The sequence below is a fragment of the Scomber japonicus genome, chromosome 7 (genome assembly GCF_027409825.1).
Source record: "Scomber japonicus isolate fScoJap1 chromosome 7, fScoJap1.pri, whole genome shotgun sequence".
NCBI lineage: Eukaryota > Metazoa > Chordata > Actinopteri > Scombriformes > Scombridae > Scomber > Scomber japonicus.
The window spans coordinates 23,533,394-23,549,157 of record NC_070584.1 but is presented as its reverse complement, the minus strand read 5'-3'; the positions used below and the strand labels follow the sequence as shown (position 1 = coordinate 23,549,157).

Below are 15,764 nucleotides of genomic sequence, written 5' to 3'. Positions count from 1 at the left end.
AGGTCTTGAAAACAGCCAGTTTAGAGACCAGCAGGGTTTCTACCAGAAAAGTTGATTGGGCAGGCTGGGCGGAAGGTTGTGGGGGTTTTGTGATGAAACATGGTTGCTTTTTTAAATTTAGCTCATGTTTGTGTGTCAGTGCCCAGGTTCATCAAATTCCAAATTAGTAAAATACCAAGCATGTTAGCAATACTATGACTGACGCTATAGTTATATATTAATGTGTCTGCTCCATGACCATCTGCAGCAGCAGCAGCAGAGTTGCAGCACAGAGAAGTGGACTGAGACGTCTGTCCTCCCTCCTGCTCTCTGCTATAAACACAATTAGCTGTTAGCGAGCAGCTGCTCTTATGTCTCCCAGGGTCTCTGCACTGGTTTTCGGCAAAATGTCTCTGCCTGCTCAGCCTGCTCTCGGATAGTAGGCTGGATCCACCGTTGCGGCAGCTTCACTGTCAAACACATTCTCTCTCTCTCAGTAGACTGCACACTCGCTTTTCACTGAGCTATTCCTTAAGGCAGCTATACTACTTGTGTAACACAGTTTAGTTGGGAAAACAACTAAAATACATTTAAAAGTAAAGTAAAGCCTGGCGCGCTGCTGGGAAACCCTGGACGAAGAGAGATTTTATATCACTTTTACAAAAATGTGGTTTTCCTATCCTCTAACATGACATCCTCTGACACCTTTGACACATGACTCTGGTCAGATGTGGTTAGCCTAGCAACATTAAAGCTGCAGTTGGTAACTTTGAGGAGAGAGACGACTTAGCATCAAATTTGAAGAAGTACAACTTTTAGATCCCTCCCCCTCCCTCTCCGCTGCACTCCTGCCCTGCCTTCAGAATCCCTCCCCCAGAGGAGGCTGACGTGTGCGCAACAACACGCGACCATGGATGTGCACGAGATGGGTAATACATGAACTACACTTCACACAGCTAGATATAAAACGCTTTACAGTGACTTTCACATGGCTATACCTTACCTAGAAACTCGGAGATATGAGCTTGACCGAGCTGAGGAGGAAGGGGGAGGGGGCTGTGTGCGTGAGCAGTGATTGACAGCTGTCAGACACTCCACCAGACACAATTCTGGCTCTGATTGGTTCTTTTTGTCTGGCCGCGGTGGATTCTGGCAATTTGCAGTAAGAGTAGGTGGGCCTAAATGAGCCGTTTTTTTTTTTTTTTTTTTTTACAGATTACTAGTTTTATGTAACGCTGTCTTCACATAGTGACAGTCTTAGCAAATATGACAAAAAGTTACTTTTATAAGACTTACCAACTGCAGCTTTAAGGCTTCAAACAACTTAACTAACAGGCTCAACTAGTCAACTAGTCCCTAAATATAATATGATTTATTAATTTTCATACTTAAAATTTCCATCAAAAAATGTGAATAAATATGGAGTCTAGAGGGGTGGTAACGTGATGTTAACTTTTCAAATTTTAGTGGAATTAAAGTTGTTGAACCAGTAAAATTATGGTATTACATATTTTACTATGCTGTATATGTTGTGTGTGATCTGTGTGTGGTCAAGTTAATATTAGAGACTGTGTTCTCCAAGAGGATTTTATGTGTTACATACAAATATGAAATGTATCTTTTTTTTGTTCCATGTGGGGAATTTGTTTTGCTGTCAGGTTAAAAACAGCCACAACCTCACAACACACTACCTTCATTCCTGAAGTGCTGCCTCTTTGTTGTTGTTTTTTTGTGTTGCAGTAGGAACGCAATGTAAAACCGTTAGTTCCATTTCCAACACATAATACACAGAACGACACACCACCTCCACACTACAAATCTCATTAAAGCATTACACACAGTTGTGCCAGCAGCTTCTATCAAACCCTTTGGTGTGTGTGCCATGGATATGTATGTGAAGCACTTAAATTGTACGTATTTGGAATCATACAGAATAAGCAAATTGTAAGATACTGGCAACATATAGTAAACAGGGGATTATATTTAGCTAATTGTAGACCAAAATATTAAAATACAGTAGTGATAAATGAAATATAATTGTGTGTGTTTGTGATAATGTCACATACATCAAGAGCTATCTTTTTTTTTTTTTTTTAAGGATGTGACTGGTGGTTAATAACTGTCAGTGTTGTGTCATAAGCCTTTGGTTGAGGCTGGATTTATTTTTTTCTTTCCCAAATTTAATTTACAAACAGAAAATAGAATTAATTAACACAAATAATCTAAGAAAAAAACTGCAGCAAACCAAAAATAGATTACATAAATTACTATTAAACATAAATACAGTATGTAGCATGTGCTATGTGACAAAAACATTAGCATGTTGAGGGGTTATTTTAAAGGTGCCGGCCATGAACCACATTGTCCCTGGTTTGTGTCCAGGGTTAGGGTTACTACTGACACTTTTGTTTCATGTCATTCATTGTCTCTCTTTCCACTTTTGTGTCATTTCTCTACAGTCTGCCATGTAATACGTGCTTAAAATCATCCAAAAATTAATACAACCCCTATGCTATAAAAAAGCAATAAAAATAGAATAATCTAAATCAAAATGAATACAAAAAGAACCAAAAGAACAAACTAATGTTTTTTTGTTTTTTTGGATCTTTTTAGATAGGGATTGTAGAGACAGATAGGAATCACGGAGACAGGTTTATAAAAGCCAGAATCGAACCAGTGATATCGCGATAACATTATAATGCATCTTAACCTCAAAACTCCTCAAAAAGGTTTCTGGTGGCCACTGTGATCCAATTATTATCTTTTTATGGCGGAAGAGCTCCCTGCACAAACATATGCAATGCAATGCCCAAATCTTCCTCCTGGTGAACCAAACACAGAGAGAAAGGGACAAGACAGTTGACTGAGGGTGGAACGATGATAAAGGAGTAAGACAAGTTGATCATACGAGCATGATACATTTGCAGTGTTTTCCACAAATGTGCAGAAACGCTCCCATACCTCCTATATGAGACGCTTCTCACTTAAATTCCCCCCTTTTTTTCTCGTCTGTCAGGAAACAAGGCGAGGAAAGAAGCAAGAAAGACAAAATTTCTCTCTCACACACACACACACACTCTCTCCCATTCTCTCTCTGATACACACAAACACACATCAAGGCCAGTCAGGCTCAGGGTTGGTTTATCTGCAGCTTACAGTGAGTTGATGGAAAATGCTGTGCTGCCAGTCTTCTCTCCGGTAGTGTTTGCACTGTGCGTGTGTGCGTGACGACCTGCATATGACTGACTGTGTGCATGTGTGTGAAAAAAGAAAGTGATAGGGAAATACAAGAGTTCTTGTGTGTGTGTGTGTGTGTGTGTGTGTGTGTGTGTGTGTGTGTGTGTGTGTGTGTGTGTATACACTGCAGTGACTGTGGATTAGACATTAGACAGACTAAGTGACTGAGGCCTGGGGAGCATTGTTGCAGGAGGCATGGGACAAACACACACACACACAAACACAGCAACATAGCAGAGATTTGCTGGTTTGTATCATAGTTATGAACTGAGTCACATCTGTGTTGAGCTTGAGACATTGCCCTTTTTCACTAAATATTTTGAAGGTTGTGAACAGTCAAAATTTCCTGTGTGCTGAATTGAAACATTCATTAAAAAGTATTTAACCTTCACTCACGAAAATGACATCAGTGTCATGAATTCGGATTTGATTTTGTCACACATCTAAAGCATTTAATGCACGTGTGTTGCAGGATTCAGCCCAGGAAGGTGTCATCACCCGGGACATCCACCGCACTTTTCCCGCACACGACTACTTTAAGGACTCTGACGGAGATGGACAGGATTCACTGTACAAGATCTGCAAGGTAAGTCTAATATATCATATTGAAGTTGTGGTGGGGTATCCATGTAGCAGCAGAGTTGACTGTCAGTAATATCAAGGGATTTCTAATTTGTTAAAATTGGAACTGGATTACATATTACTGTATGTCACATCACCTAACTTTTCTGTGTGACATCAGGGAACACAAGGCAAATCTCAATACACACTCTTTCATGCTGTGTTAGCAACTATTTTGAATTCTTTCCTGCTGGGTAGTGCTATGAGATGAGCAGCTAATCCAAACTTGTGCTAAACCCTGCAAAACTATCTCTCTGTAGCCAACCATTAGGGTGTTTTTTTTTTTTTTGTTCACTCTTTGTGATCTGGCAAGTCTCAGTAGGCACTTGCTGGGCATTTCAAGTTGGCTGTACAATATATGGTTGACAGTATTTGCCTTTTCTGAAACATCTACATGAACTCTTCCTACACATGACATACCAGGCGTGCGTACCAATAAGTGGACAGTCATTTATCTTTTCTTCCAGTTTTTAAAGTGGAAAAACATGATGGTGGTTGTGTAGGTGGGAAATTTCTGACAATTTACCCACCAAAAATGGCTTCTAAATATCAAATTGGAGTCAAGCAGTAGAACATTTAGTTTCACAATGGTTCATGCTTTTACTGTACAGCTCTAATGCCTAGCTGATAAACACAGTTTGGACAGTTTTAGAGGCAGGAGAATAGTCATCATTTTGAAGGCTCTATATAATTCTATGATTAGTCTGGCTTCGTGCTGTTAGGCTGATTCTCAGTAAATGTCCTGGAGATTACAGTTTGATAGTGAATGGTTTGTGAGATGTAGCCTGGGTTTGGAGCCTGGAAACTGCATTATGGAAACTACAGTGTAGTCACATAATGTAAATGATTATTTCAAAATCTGAGGTGAGGTGAAATAGGGCCCTGCAACTACAAGCATATCCTTTAAATCTTGAAATCCTGTTCGAACAATGCTAAGTACAGTAACAGCTGAAATACATCCCAAGCCTTCTGTACTGTCAGTAAAATGAGACAAAATAAATATGTGGTTCAATAAAAAATCAGATGTAGACCCCCTGTTGATGCATCTTTACAAAATAAACAGCACCCTTAACAATGAATAACATGAAATGTAACAGTGTTATATTAAAAGATAAAAGCCTTGCATACAAACACAGTATTGAACAATCCTTCACGCTGACCTTTTAAGGGTCAGCCACAAGCCTTGTACCACAAAAACATACAGCAGTTCCTCCTTTTCATTAAAAATGAATAAGGAAAATAAGTGCTGTAAGAAGAGGTTCCCTGTGGACTCATTTCCTGAGGTAATTATCTGTGAAGACGCACAGTACATTTTATTCAGACAAAAGCCAAGGTCAACACTACTATAATGCATTAAAGCCAGTCTTAATCTCTGTCACTGTCCTACTCCTAACCTGACTGCAGCTATGAATTCAACCAAGATGCCTCATCATGCAGACATCTTTGCAATGCAGAAAATAGATAAAATCTGCAGACTGCACATGTGATTTCTTGAAGTTAACTGTTTATATTTTAAATATACTCTCATTTATTAACTGTTAACCAAGCTTTACAGTGATCAACACATAAATAGTGCAGACTTCTCTAAAATTGCATCTTGTGAATACTTTCTTAATCACTCTTCAACAAAGAAATGGTTCACTGTGAATTACTGATTTTATTTAGTTACAGAAGAGATTTTCCACATGCTCCTTCTGTTGTCTTAACAACCGCAACTCTATTCAAGGACAGCCAGAGTGAACTGTGTCATCAAAAATGACCATATCAAGAGATGTTGGAGCACAGAGAAAAAAAATTATATAAAGCATGACCCAAGTAGTGAGTTTATGAGCAACTCAAATAGTCTTCATTATGAAAATTCACCCTAAGCCATATAACTAATGTTATATGGATTCATTTTATTCATTCATTCATTCCTGTAATAATTTACCTGCATTTATGAACCAAATATGTTACAGTCAAGATAATTTGTTCCTCTTGAACATTTGCACACCATGTAAATCTTCTTTATGGCACCATGCAGATAATGTGAACCTGTACTTAAACTGTCATGACATTAGCTATGTTGAGGGAAAGAGGCAGTTTAATTGATGAATAGTGATCATCCTAAAATGGTCCTGTGTAGATAAAGCCCTGCACAATAACAAAGAACTAAAGAAGACAATTGAGGAAAAAGTTGTTTATATCTATAAATAATAATGACAATAACTCAAACACAAGAGAACAAGAAATATTTCAATCATTAGATCATATAGCATCTAATTAAACTCAGTGATAAGAAGTAAACATACTTAAAAGCTTGTCCTCAGTAATAATTATCTAGTGAACAGAAATCTGTGTGAAGGACGCAAAATTAGATGAAGGGAGTGTATATAGAGTATACATTAGACACAGTTATGGATATCGCAGAAGTGTTTTGTTTATTCATTAAAATCAAAGATAGTTTTAGAATAATAAAGTTGAACTTTGTGCCTTTTGTATTTTTCTGGCACTGCAAAAGTAGAGTATGGCCGGTCAGTGCTCTGGGAGGACCTGTCAGGAAGGGTTAGCATCCAGTCTGGACCCAACTAGGTCAGTGGCGAGCCAGCCTTCATTTGTATGCAAATCCATGTAGATTTGCTGCTGATAAGGTTGGTTGGATCTTGAGGCATGAGTGGGTTACAGGCACAGAGGATCCAGGACAAAGTGTATATTCATCTTCATATCCTACTCAGTAATGAGCCTGAAGTCTTTTATTTTCTAACCTTTATTCTTTGGGGAAGGTCAACTGAGTTCTGTGCTCTTTTTCAGTGACAATTTGCTTCATTCTCTTAATGTTCCACTCAGTCACACTTCTAGCTAACCTGTACAGCCCCAGACGTCTACTGCAGGTCATTCAGACGGCCCGCTGGAGCAGTCAGGGGTTAAGTGCCTCACTCAAGGGTGCGCTGACAGTGGGTTTTTAGGGAAAGAAGAGCATTATTTTCCCAGCTGGTGGGAGGATTCAAAACCTGTGACTGTCCAATAGATGAACAGAGAGAATATCCTTAATATTTCCATGGAAACACAACTTAAACACAGTGGGGGCAAAAAGTAAACATGATAACACATTTACCTGCTTCATCAACCCAGCTAATGTTGCGTATCCCAGTGATCACTGAGTTGTTTCCATGCACACATTATTCAAGATACTAGTTCATATCCTGGTGACCACCATCCTTATCAGATACATTAAAACACAGGTCAAGCAGGGTTTGTTAGAATTGAAATTTCCCTCACTTTCTATTCTGTAGCCCTTTGACCTCCAAGAAAGAGAAGCTGTTTCTGCACTAAGCAAAACATGCATCACAAAAAAAGATATTACCTACAAATACTTTGATTTCCCTTCATGCCCTATCTTATCTACAGAAATAGCATATCTTAGCATACACAATAATATCCAAATAACAATGTTCAAAAGCACACACAGTTTTCCTATTACAGTATTTATAATAAGATCTGTCAGTGACTGAATCTCAGTAAGTTCCCAGCATTAAGCAAAAAAAGTTCAGAGTGAAGAATTCAGGTCATCATTGTGGAGCTGCAATGATTTGTCGATTAATTAATTAGTCAATTGCCAGAAAATTAATCAGAAACTATTTTAATAATTGATTAATGGTTTACGTAATTTTAAGTTTTATATAATCGTAAACTGAATATTTTTGGATTGTTAGAATATGGGACATATCTTATGAATGAATTAACATTTTTCAGTATTACCTGACATTTTGTAGAGTAATAAAAAAAAATCAATGATAATTGATAATAAAAATAATCATTAGTTGCAGCCCTAACTCATTGTCTTGCTCTACCCTTTTACAGCACATGTGGTAATTGATAGATCTGGTTGCTAAAAGGATTTACCTTTGACCTACATATTTTTGTCAGGTTGACCTAAAAGAATGCACCAAAAGTCAAAAGTTATATATATCTAAGACCTAAAACAGTTCTTACTGGTTATGGAGACCAGGCATATAGATTGTTAATAATCCACCCCTCTGAGCTTTTTATGCGCTCAGGCTAACAAATTTAGATTTCTCCCACCAGGACCTCCCCCATCCATCTGTCAGCATGCACTTCTCCCAGCCGAGTTGGGGACGTGTGAATGCCACACTCCATCAAGCATGTCAGTTTGTAGATTACACTCCAGACAGCTCCACAAGACTTCTCCATTACCTCCACATCAAACCCCAAATTAGCTGAACTGATCAGCAGTGGAGCTCTGGATGTCCACACTCATTTTTCAAACATGAAAAGAGGGAAAGAATCCTCTAACCTAATGTTCAGAGATTTGACTAATGTTACCGTTAATAAGTCCATCAAAGAGTGAGCATCCTGCCAAAATATCTGTGAGGCAGATATTGAACCCTTACCAGCTTAGTCATTTCAAGTAGTGGTTCAGGATGAGAGCTGGACAAAACACATTATACTGTATATGAACACCTTTATTGAAACAAACAGAAAACTCCGCTGTAACACCCCACCAGGTGTACAACTCACTTCAACACTTGGGAAATTTAAACATGGATATCTGCTATATGTTTTCTGGGTCGGAGATCAGTTCTGGTGCTGCTGACGTCTCAAGTATTTTGAGCTGCTTGGCTGAGATTGGTGGGTGGGCCTGGTTTTGCTGGTTTTCCACCAGCTGATAGGTAGAGGTTAGGAGATCGTGGAATGAACTTTGGAGCCCTGCTTGATTCCCACTTGGGAAGTCATTAATTTGCTGTTCAGTGTTGATGTTATCTTTCTCTCAGACCATATTTTATGCATTGTAATGCCATTGGCAGATACTGTAAGAATTAAATTTGTGAGATGTTCACTGTTTCCCCTTGTTCATATTTGCTTTCTGCCACTTTTCACATTTAAAAAGGTGTAATTTGAATGGTTTTGGACACTTTTGCCTTCCCCTGGATCCTTGTTTACACTGTGAAAACGCCTGTGTGCTTGCTCATTAGCATGATTGGTGAGGTGTGTCAACCGCCGACCGTTCTGAGACTCTCTCATCTGAAGGTTACTCTCCTAGATCAGTCTTACATGCTTTAATAACTGAACCAGCTGCAGAAGGATTTTTATGTTGGACAGGCCCCTCTTCCACTGCTACTGCAGGGGTGAGGAGTGGTGTGTTATGGCATGACTGAGTTTTGTTACAGTACTGTACAAAATCAATCAGACTTTAACAGTGGCAGTGTATTCTGCCTTCCTACCCCAAGCGGTGATGGCAGCTAGATTCCATTTTTTACATGATAATGAGTATATGCATCTAGCTTTTGCCTTCGTTTTATGCCTTTAGTGTGTTTGAAATAAAAGCCTGTGTGAAATTAAGCACCATCAGCTCATCCTTCTACTCTTAGGGCGCACTCACACTAGGCAATCGTACCGTGCCCAAGCACGTTTGCCCCCTAAAGTCCAGATTATTTGGCTAGTGTGAGTGCAAGTGTACTGTGCTTGAGTACGGTACACTTCCCTAGCACGGTAAGCTTGGAAGAGGTGTGCTTGAGCATGGTACACTTGGTCAAGCATGTGCATTAGGGATTAACATTTTTCCCGAAAATAAGACATTTTAAATCCCGAGAAAAGAAGCCAATTTTCCCGGGAATCCTGGGAAATCAACGACTTTTAAAAGGCAACACTAGCTGAGCCCTGGTCATTTCAAGCAACACTAAATGCAACGCAGAGACATTATGCATATATGGGTTCCCAATCCGACCATTTTTTGTTATGTTTATGTTTATTAATTTATCATTATTAAGGCAAAAGAACTCAATTTATGTCCATTGACATTATAATGGCTATAAGCTTAATATTAGTTTTCATCCAGCGTGCTGCGTGGACTTCATTACATCTGCTGCACCACTGCTACCACAATTATGAAATGATAAGTTTATTGTCTGTGACTGTGACCCTCATAAAAGTAATATTTTACAAATCTACATTATATAAACGAAATTCATTAAAGTAAGTCATTTGGCGACTTCTAAGTCATTAAACTAAGTCTTACTTTTACTGGCGTAAGGGTTGAATCAGTACGTTTGCTTTTACTAGTCTTTTTTACACAAATGTAGTACTGCATACTGCACAGGCATGACTCAGAAGCCTGTGTGCACTTTTTAATCATAGTGCGTTGTGTTAACTGATCGGCTGTGTTGTGTTTTACCGGCACACAGCACGCAAACACACACCTGTACATGTTTTATGAGAGGAAACTGTCTGTCTATGTTTTTGTGCAACGTATGTGTCGGAAGCAACCGTGCTTGAGTACACTTGGGTTTTGAGGTAATGGGAGTGTGGGCCAGCGGGGGACAGGGGAGGGGGGACATTTGTGCTTCAGCACGATACGGAACAACTGGCCCTAGTATGAGTGCGCCCTTAAAGGTGCAGTGTGTAGAATTTTAGCGAAAGGGACTTGGCAGAAATGGAATATAATATTCCTAAATGTGTTTAATCACCTGAAACAAAGAATCATTGTGTGTGTATATCTATATAGGGAGCAGGTCCTCTTCCACGGAGGCCGCCATGTTGCTTTGGCATTTTTCTACAGTAGTCTGAGACCGACAAACCAAATACTGGTTCTAGAGAGGCCCTTTTGCATGGCCATAGGTTCTCCTACACTCTTCGAAGGGGGAGGGTGTATTCAGATTGTTGCAATCTCCAACCTCACCGCTAGATGCCACTAAATCCTACACACTGAACCTTTAGAAGTCACTAACTTGTTGTAAAGACTTGTGCATTGAGTAGGGTAGATCTGTAGTATGTTAGCAAAGATTAAGCAGAGTTTTCCAGATTTTTCACTTCTTCATTTGGAGATTCACTGTGTAGCTAATAATTTCTCATTAATTAAACTATAACATATTCTTCTCCACTTGGTCCCAGGAAGTGTTTCTTAAAGTGGGTGTAGGATATCAGTCGCATGTTATTAGATACAGGGACTTTGTCATAGCTCATGATTTAGTGAGTAGATGCCTCCTAGAGAAAGGAAGAGTGAGAGAGGTTAACACTGACTCAAAACACAAGACGGGAAAGACAGTCTCCTGGGAAATTCCTCTGAAAAAAAGGAAAAAACTGGTACTGGAGAGAACCGGTCTCTTAGGAAATGTCCTCTGATGTCTGTCAGATCTCCGTCTGATGCTCTGGCAACATTTACATTAAAGTGATAACACTGGTGCCGGCTGGAAGATCAACAAGGCCCTAAGCTTTTAAGATCAAATGATGTACAAGAGACCTATTCCTGGCTCTGAAAAAGAAGATGAAATTTCTGATCTTATTGAAAATATTACCTGTCTATGGTCACAAGAAACACTTCTCATAACATTCAAAAGTTTTCAGTTCACCTTAGCTATGTTATGATTACGCAGCTTCCACTCAGACCTAACAGGACTATATCTGGTTCACATTATCCATCTAGCAATCTAAAAAATGTTCACATAGTAATGTTTCATCCATGACATGACATGTAGTTGCTACGAATCCCAGTTTTAAAACGACATGTTGTTAGAGCTAGTCTGAAACAATAGTCAGCTTGTTCAAAATTCCAGTGGCCAGTAATATAGTTGCTAGCATTTTTAAGACTTTTGGTAATCCAGTGATTGTTTTTAATGTTTTGGTCAGAAAATTAAATGATGTGATGATAATGATGATTCAATGCTGTCTCCATCTGTTTTTCTCTTAGGCCTACTCTGTCTACGATGAGGAAATTGGGTATTGTCAGGGTCAGTCATTCCTTGCTGCTGTTCTCCTGCTACATGTAAGTAAACTTGTCATCCACTTTTCTTATTTTGCCCACTTTATGTATGTATTTTGACATATATGTAAATATATCTGTGTTTCTCCTTGCTGTCTGCTTTTAAAATGAACGTCACTGACTGTTGGAATGAAAACTGAAGCTGAAAAATTTGGATGGATAGAGGGAGTGAGAGAGAGTGTGTCATAGCACAAAATGAGAAGTAGCAAGGAGGTGGACAGTCATTCTCTCTCATACATTTATTTCCAAAGTCACTGGCAGACACACAACTATTAAAGAACACCCATCTCATACATATTTAAGAACATATTTTATTTGTGAGTGTTTCTTCAGTGTGTCTTGTCTGTTTAAAGTGTGGTGCAGTTTGTATGAATAAAACAAATGTGAAATTTAATTTGGAAGAAGACAGATGGAGGGCAGACCGAGTAGTAGTCACATAGAGGCGAGAGTCCCAAGAGTGGTTAGAAGTTTGGTTGAAGTCCAGAAGACAAGGGCAGCAAAGGTGAAAGATGAGGAAGATTTAGAGAGGAGGGAGAGGTCAGGGGAAGGGTGGGGTGAGTAAAGACAGTAGGAGAGTAAGAGGACACAAGAGCTATGGATGATTGTAGTGGAGAGACGTGAAGAAGTATAGAGAGGTGACTTGAGGGGAAAAGAAAGGAGGAACAGTTAAAGGAAAAAAAAGGTGGAGGAGGCTGTAAAGATAATGATGATGATGAGAAATATAGAGGAGAGCAATAGTAAAACAAAGAGATGTTATGCAGGAGAAGGAGGCAGACAGGATATAGAGAAGGAAGAGGAAGAAGGGAGAGGTTATAGAGGAGATGTCAGGAATATTAATAGGGGTTCAGGTTTACCTGCAGGAGCCCATTCAGCCCCAAACACATACTGTCACTCTGATTAAATATCACCTCACTGTGTGTGTGTGTGTGTGTGTGTGTGTGTGTGTGTGTGTGAGAGAGAGAGAGAAATACCCACACACACACTCTGTTTTAATCTTTCTCTCACTCCTCTTATCTCCATCCATCCAAGCAACACACGCTGAAACACACAGTGAAGACAGTGAACCGCTCACAGTTGTAAACATATTTTGTACCCACTTGCACAAGCAAACACCTTGAAGTCTGACCCTTTCATATCATTCACACATTCACCTTCTTCTCTTCTTCTGTCCTTTGGTTTTAATTTAGAGCCAGTAAAATAATGTCATCCTTTTTTAGGAGAAGATGGGTGGGGTTTAAAAACAGCTTTGTAAATACAATTCTACCCTGGCCTGGTTTCATAGTGTCTTACAGTAGCTGAAATGCAGACAGAGATTAATCTGTTGTTTGTCTTAAAGACTGTGTATCCGCCAAATGTCCTTCAGAGCTCCAAATAAAATATCCTGGTTTTCTTTGTGGCTACAGATGTCACTTGTTCAACATTTTACTGTAATTCATGTGACTGTAGTTCATGGTTACCCATGTTGTTTCAGATGCCTGAAGAACAGGCCTTCTGTGTGTTGGTGAAAATCATGTATGAGTATGGCCTCAGAGCTCTCTATAAGAACAACTTTGAAGATCTTCACTGCAAGTTCTACCAGCTGGAGAGGTTGATGCAGGTAATTGATAAAATATTGTATAATGTTTGAAATGCGATAGAATGTATTAAAAATCAATGTAATGGACAGTGACACAAGGCTGAGAGGATGACCCTCACTGAAATGAGGCATCAACTACAAGTTGTCCCCAGTTTCTTTATTGATCTGTGTTTCTTGATCATTCATGGCACATTTTCTCAGACACCTCTGGCTATACTGTACCTGAAGAAATGATTTATCTCACAATGTAGTGGCAGAAATTTAAACAATTCTGCCTTGGGGAGCGCTACAATTACAGGTCAAAATAAAACATCTGAATTTTTTTCTACGCCATCATTTTAAATACCTTGAAATTCAGTTCACATATGCAGCTGTCCTTTTTGTACAGGCTAGTCTTCAGAACCATTAGTTGCAACAGATTACATTTTCCACAGTTTTATAGTTTCTTAAGAATAAATGTCCCTCTGGCTGTTTTTATTTAATTAATGATCGAATGCAGGGTTTATATAATTAACCAATACTGGGTGCCACTGAAAATAAAATACTGGCAGCCTTACAGAAGTATTTGCATTTCCCATAAAAGCAAATAAAGTTTGATCATATTCAAATTGGTAGAGCATGTTACCAGTGCTTGCATCATTGTGGGGGACAACATGTTTGTTGCTGCCTTGGTGACTCCTTGTTTCTGGTCACAGAATATAATAAGAATTAATTCTACTGTAAGTATGTGTGACTTGCAGCCTCTGTAGGCAAAACAGCTGTTGAGGCTTATGATTGCAGGTGTGAAGTCCTATTCTACTTAGGTATTACAGCCTAAATCCACTCAGTGGGTAGCGTTTAATATGACTCTGAAATCCATATCAGCCCCACTAGCAGTCATCTCTCAGCATCACATCAGGATCATTTGGTTAGCATCGACTAAATGTACTCAATGTAAGGATGTTAGCATTGACTGCTAATTATTAGCATACAGGTGGAAGCTCATTATCTGATCCAGTCAGGTGTCATATGGCATGATAAGTGTTGGTTGTCAAAGCGTATCGCTATCTGGCTAATCCAATCCTTTATTCACTGATGTGCTCAGTGTTATTGTAACAAAAAAGATATGAAAACGGATGGACTAGATATCAAAAACAAAATTAATGAGGAAAGAGAGTGCTGGGTTAAAGAAAATTCATAAGAACATTCTAATGCTTTCATCAACTGAATAAGTACACATAATAATATAACCTTGGCAATGCCAAATGTTGCTGTTTATACATTTTACATTATATAAAACTGATCACTCCATAAAGTTAGTATATCTGGTCTATTAAAGATTTGTAAATGTAAATTGTGATTGTATTTGCTGTAGTTGTATTAATATAGTATCTTTACTATTTGATATGTTTTCTGGAAGTTGAACAATGTGTGTCATTTATGAATCATGTCTGGCAGCTAAAACAAAGTACTGAATTGTGTTATTTGTCTGTTTAAAACTGTTTTTTGTTCTTTGTTTTTTCTTGAAAGAGATTATCGTCTCAGTAGGACTGGATGATTTAATAAAGTTTGAGTAAAAATTAAATAATGTATAATTGAAAAGGCAAGCTGAGCCACATTGTTATAATCTTGTAAGTGCTGTTTTATCTCAGAAGTTCCTCATCTACGCCTTTCTCCTGCTCCTCCTCCTCTATCTGCTCCTACAGGAACAGCTACCAGACCTGTGGTCCCACTTCCAGGAGCTCAACCTGGAGGCACACATGTACGCCTCCCAGTGGTTCCTGACACTCTTCACTGCCAAGTTCCCCCTTTGCATGGTTTTCCACATCACTGACCTGCTGCTCTGCGAGGTACAACTAGCCTCACTGCACTACAGTACATTATATTGGTAGTAGTGGAAGATGATGGGGGGAGGGTCATCCTTTTAGAGATGTGAAATGACTGGGAAGGACTGGGAAGGACATAGGTAAGAAAGTCACAAGGAAGATAAAGAGAGAGTGCTGGAGGTTAGTGGGAAGTTAGTATGGAGGATGGCAAGCGTCAATGAAGGAGGGGGATACACGAAAAGAAAGGGGGAAAGTGAAGGATGGAGAGATAGGATTGCTTGAACCATACAGCTACTTAGCAACTCTCAGTGGCCACAAGTAGATGAGACATAATGCAAAGCTCTAGCAGCAGTAGCAATGATCCATCTGTATTCTGCTCTTTGGTTTAATCGATTATCTACCCAATATAATCATTAGAGATGCACTGATCAGGCTTTTTAAGGTTGATACAATCACTGATTTAATGGCATTAGGATTACTTAATATTGATTCCTGATTGGTTCTTGTACTGAAACATGTTCACAAATGTTTACTTCATGTTTGTTAGAAATGCTATTTTTATGTTGGAATCAAAATATTAATACAGTACAACTAATTCCAAATCACATCCTCAACCTCAAAAATCTGAGAAGTGTCTTTCTCGTACCTTCCAACACACACAACTTTAACACTGAAAAAATCATGTAAGGCTCTAAAGGTCAAACCTTGTTTCTAGATCATAGGACGCAAACGCTCATTAGGCAGCACAAGGAATACCCCCTGCCTGACAGCATCTCAAATCCCACACAGT

The 15,764-nt window shown here is 39.0% G+C and overlaps 1 protein-coding gene across 1 annotated transcript in view; it reads left to right on the top strand.

Moving 5' to 3' along the window:
- Positions 1-15,764, top strand: part of rabgap1l (RAB GTPase activating protein 1-like) — a 118,694-nt gene that overhangs the window by 70,616 nt on the left and 32,314 nt on the right. The window contains exons 14-17 of the mRNA XM_053322060.1: positions 3,689-3,802; positions 11,522-11,596; positions 13,065-13,190; positions 14,855-14,998. Coding sequence (XP_053178035.1) covers positions 3,689-3,802; positions 11,522-11,596; positions 13,065-13,190; positions 14,855-14,998 — 459 coding nt within the window. The remainder of the gene's footprint in view (positions 1-3,688; positions 3,803-11,521; positions 11,597-13,064; positions 13,191-14,854; positions 14,999-15,764) is intronic.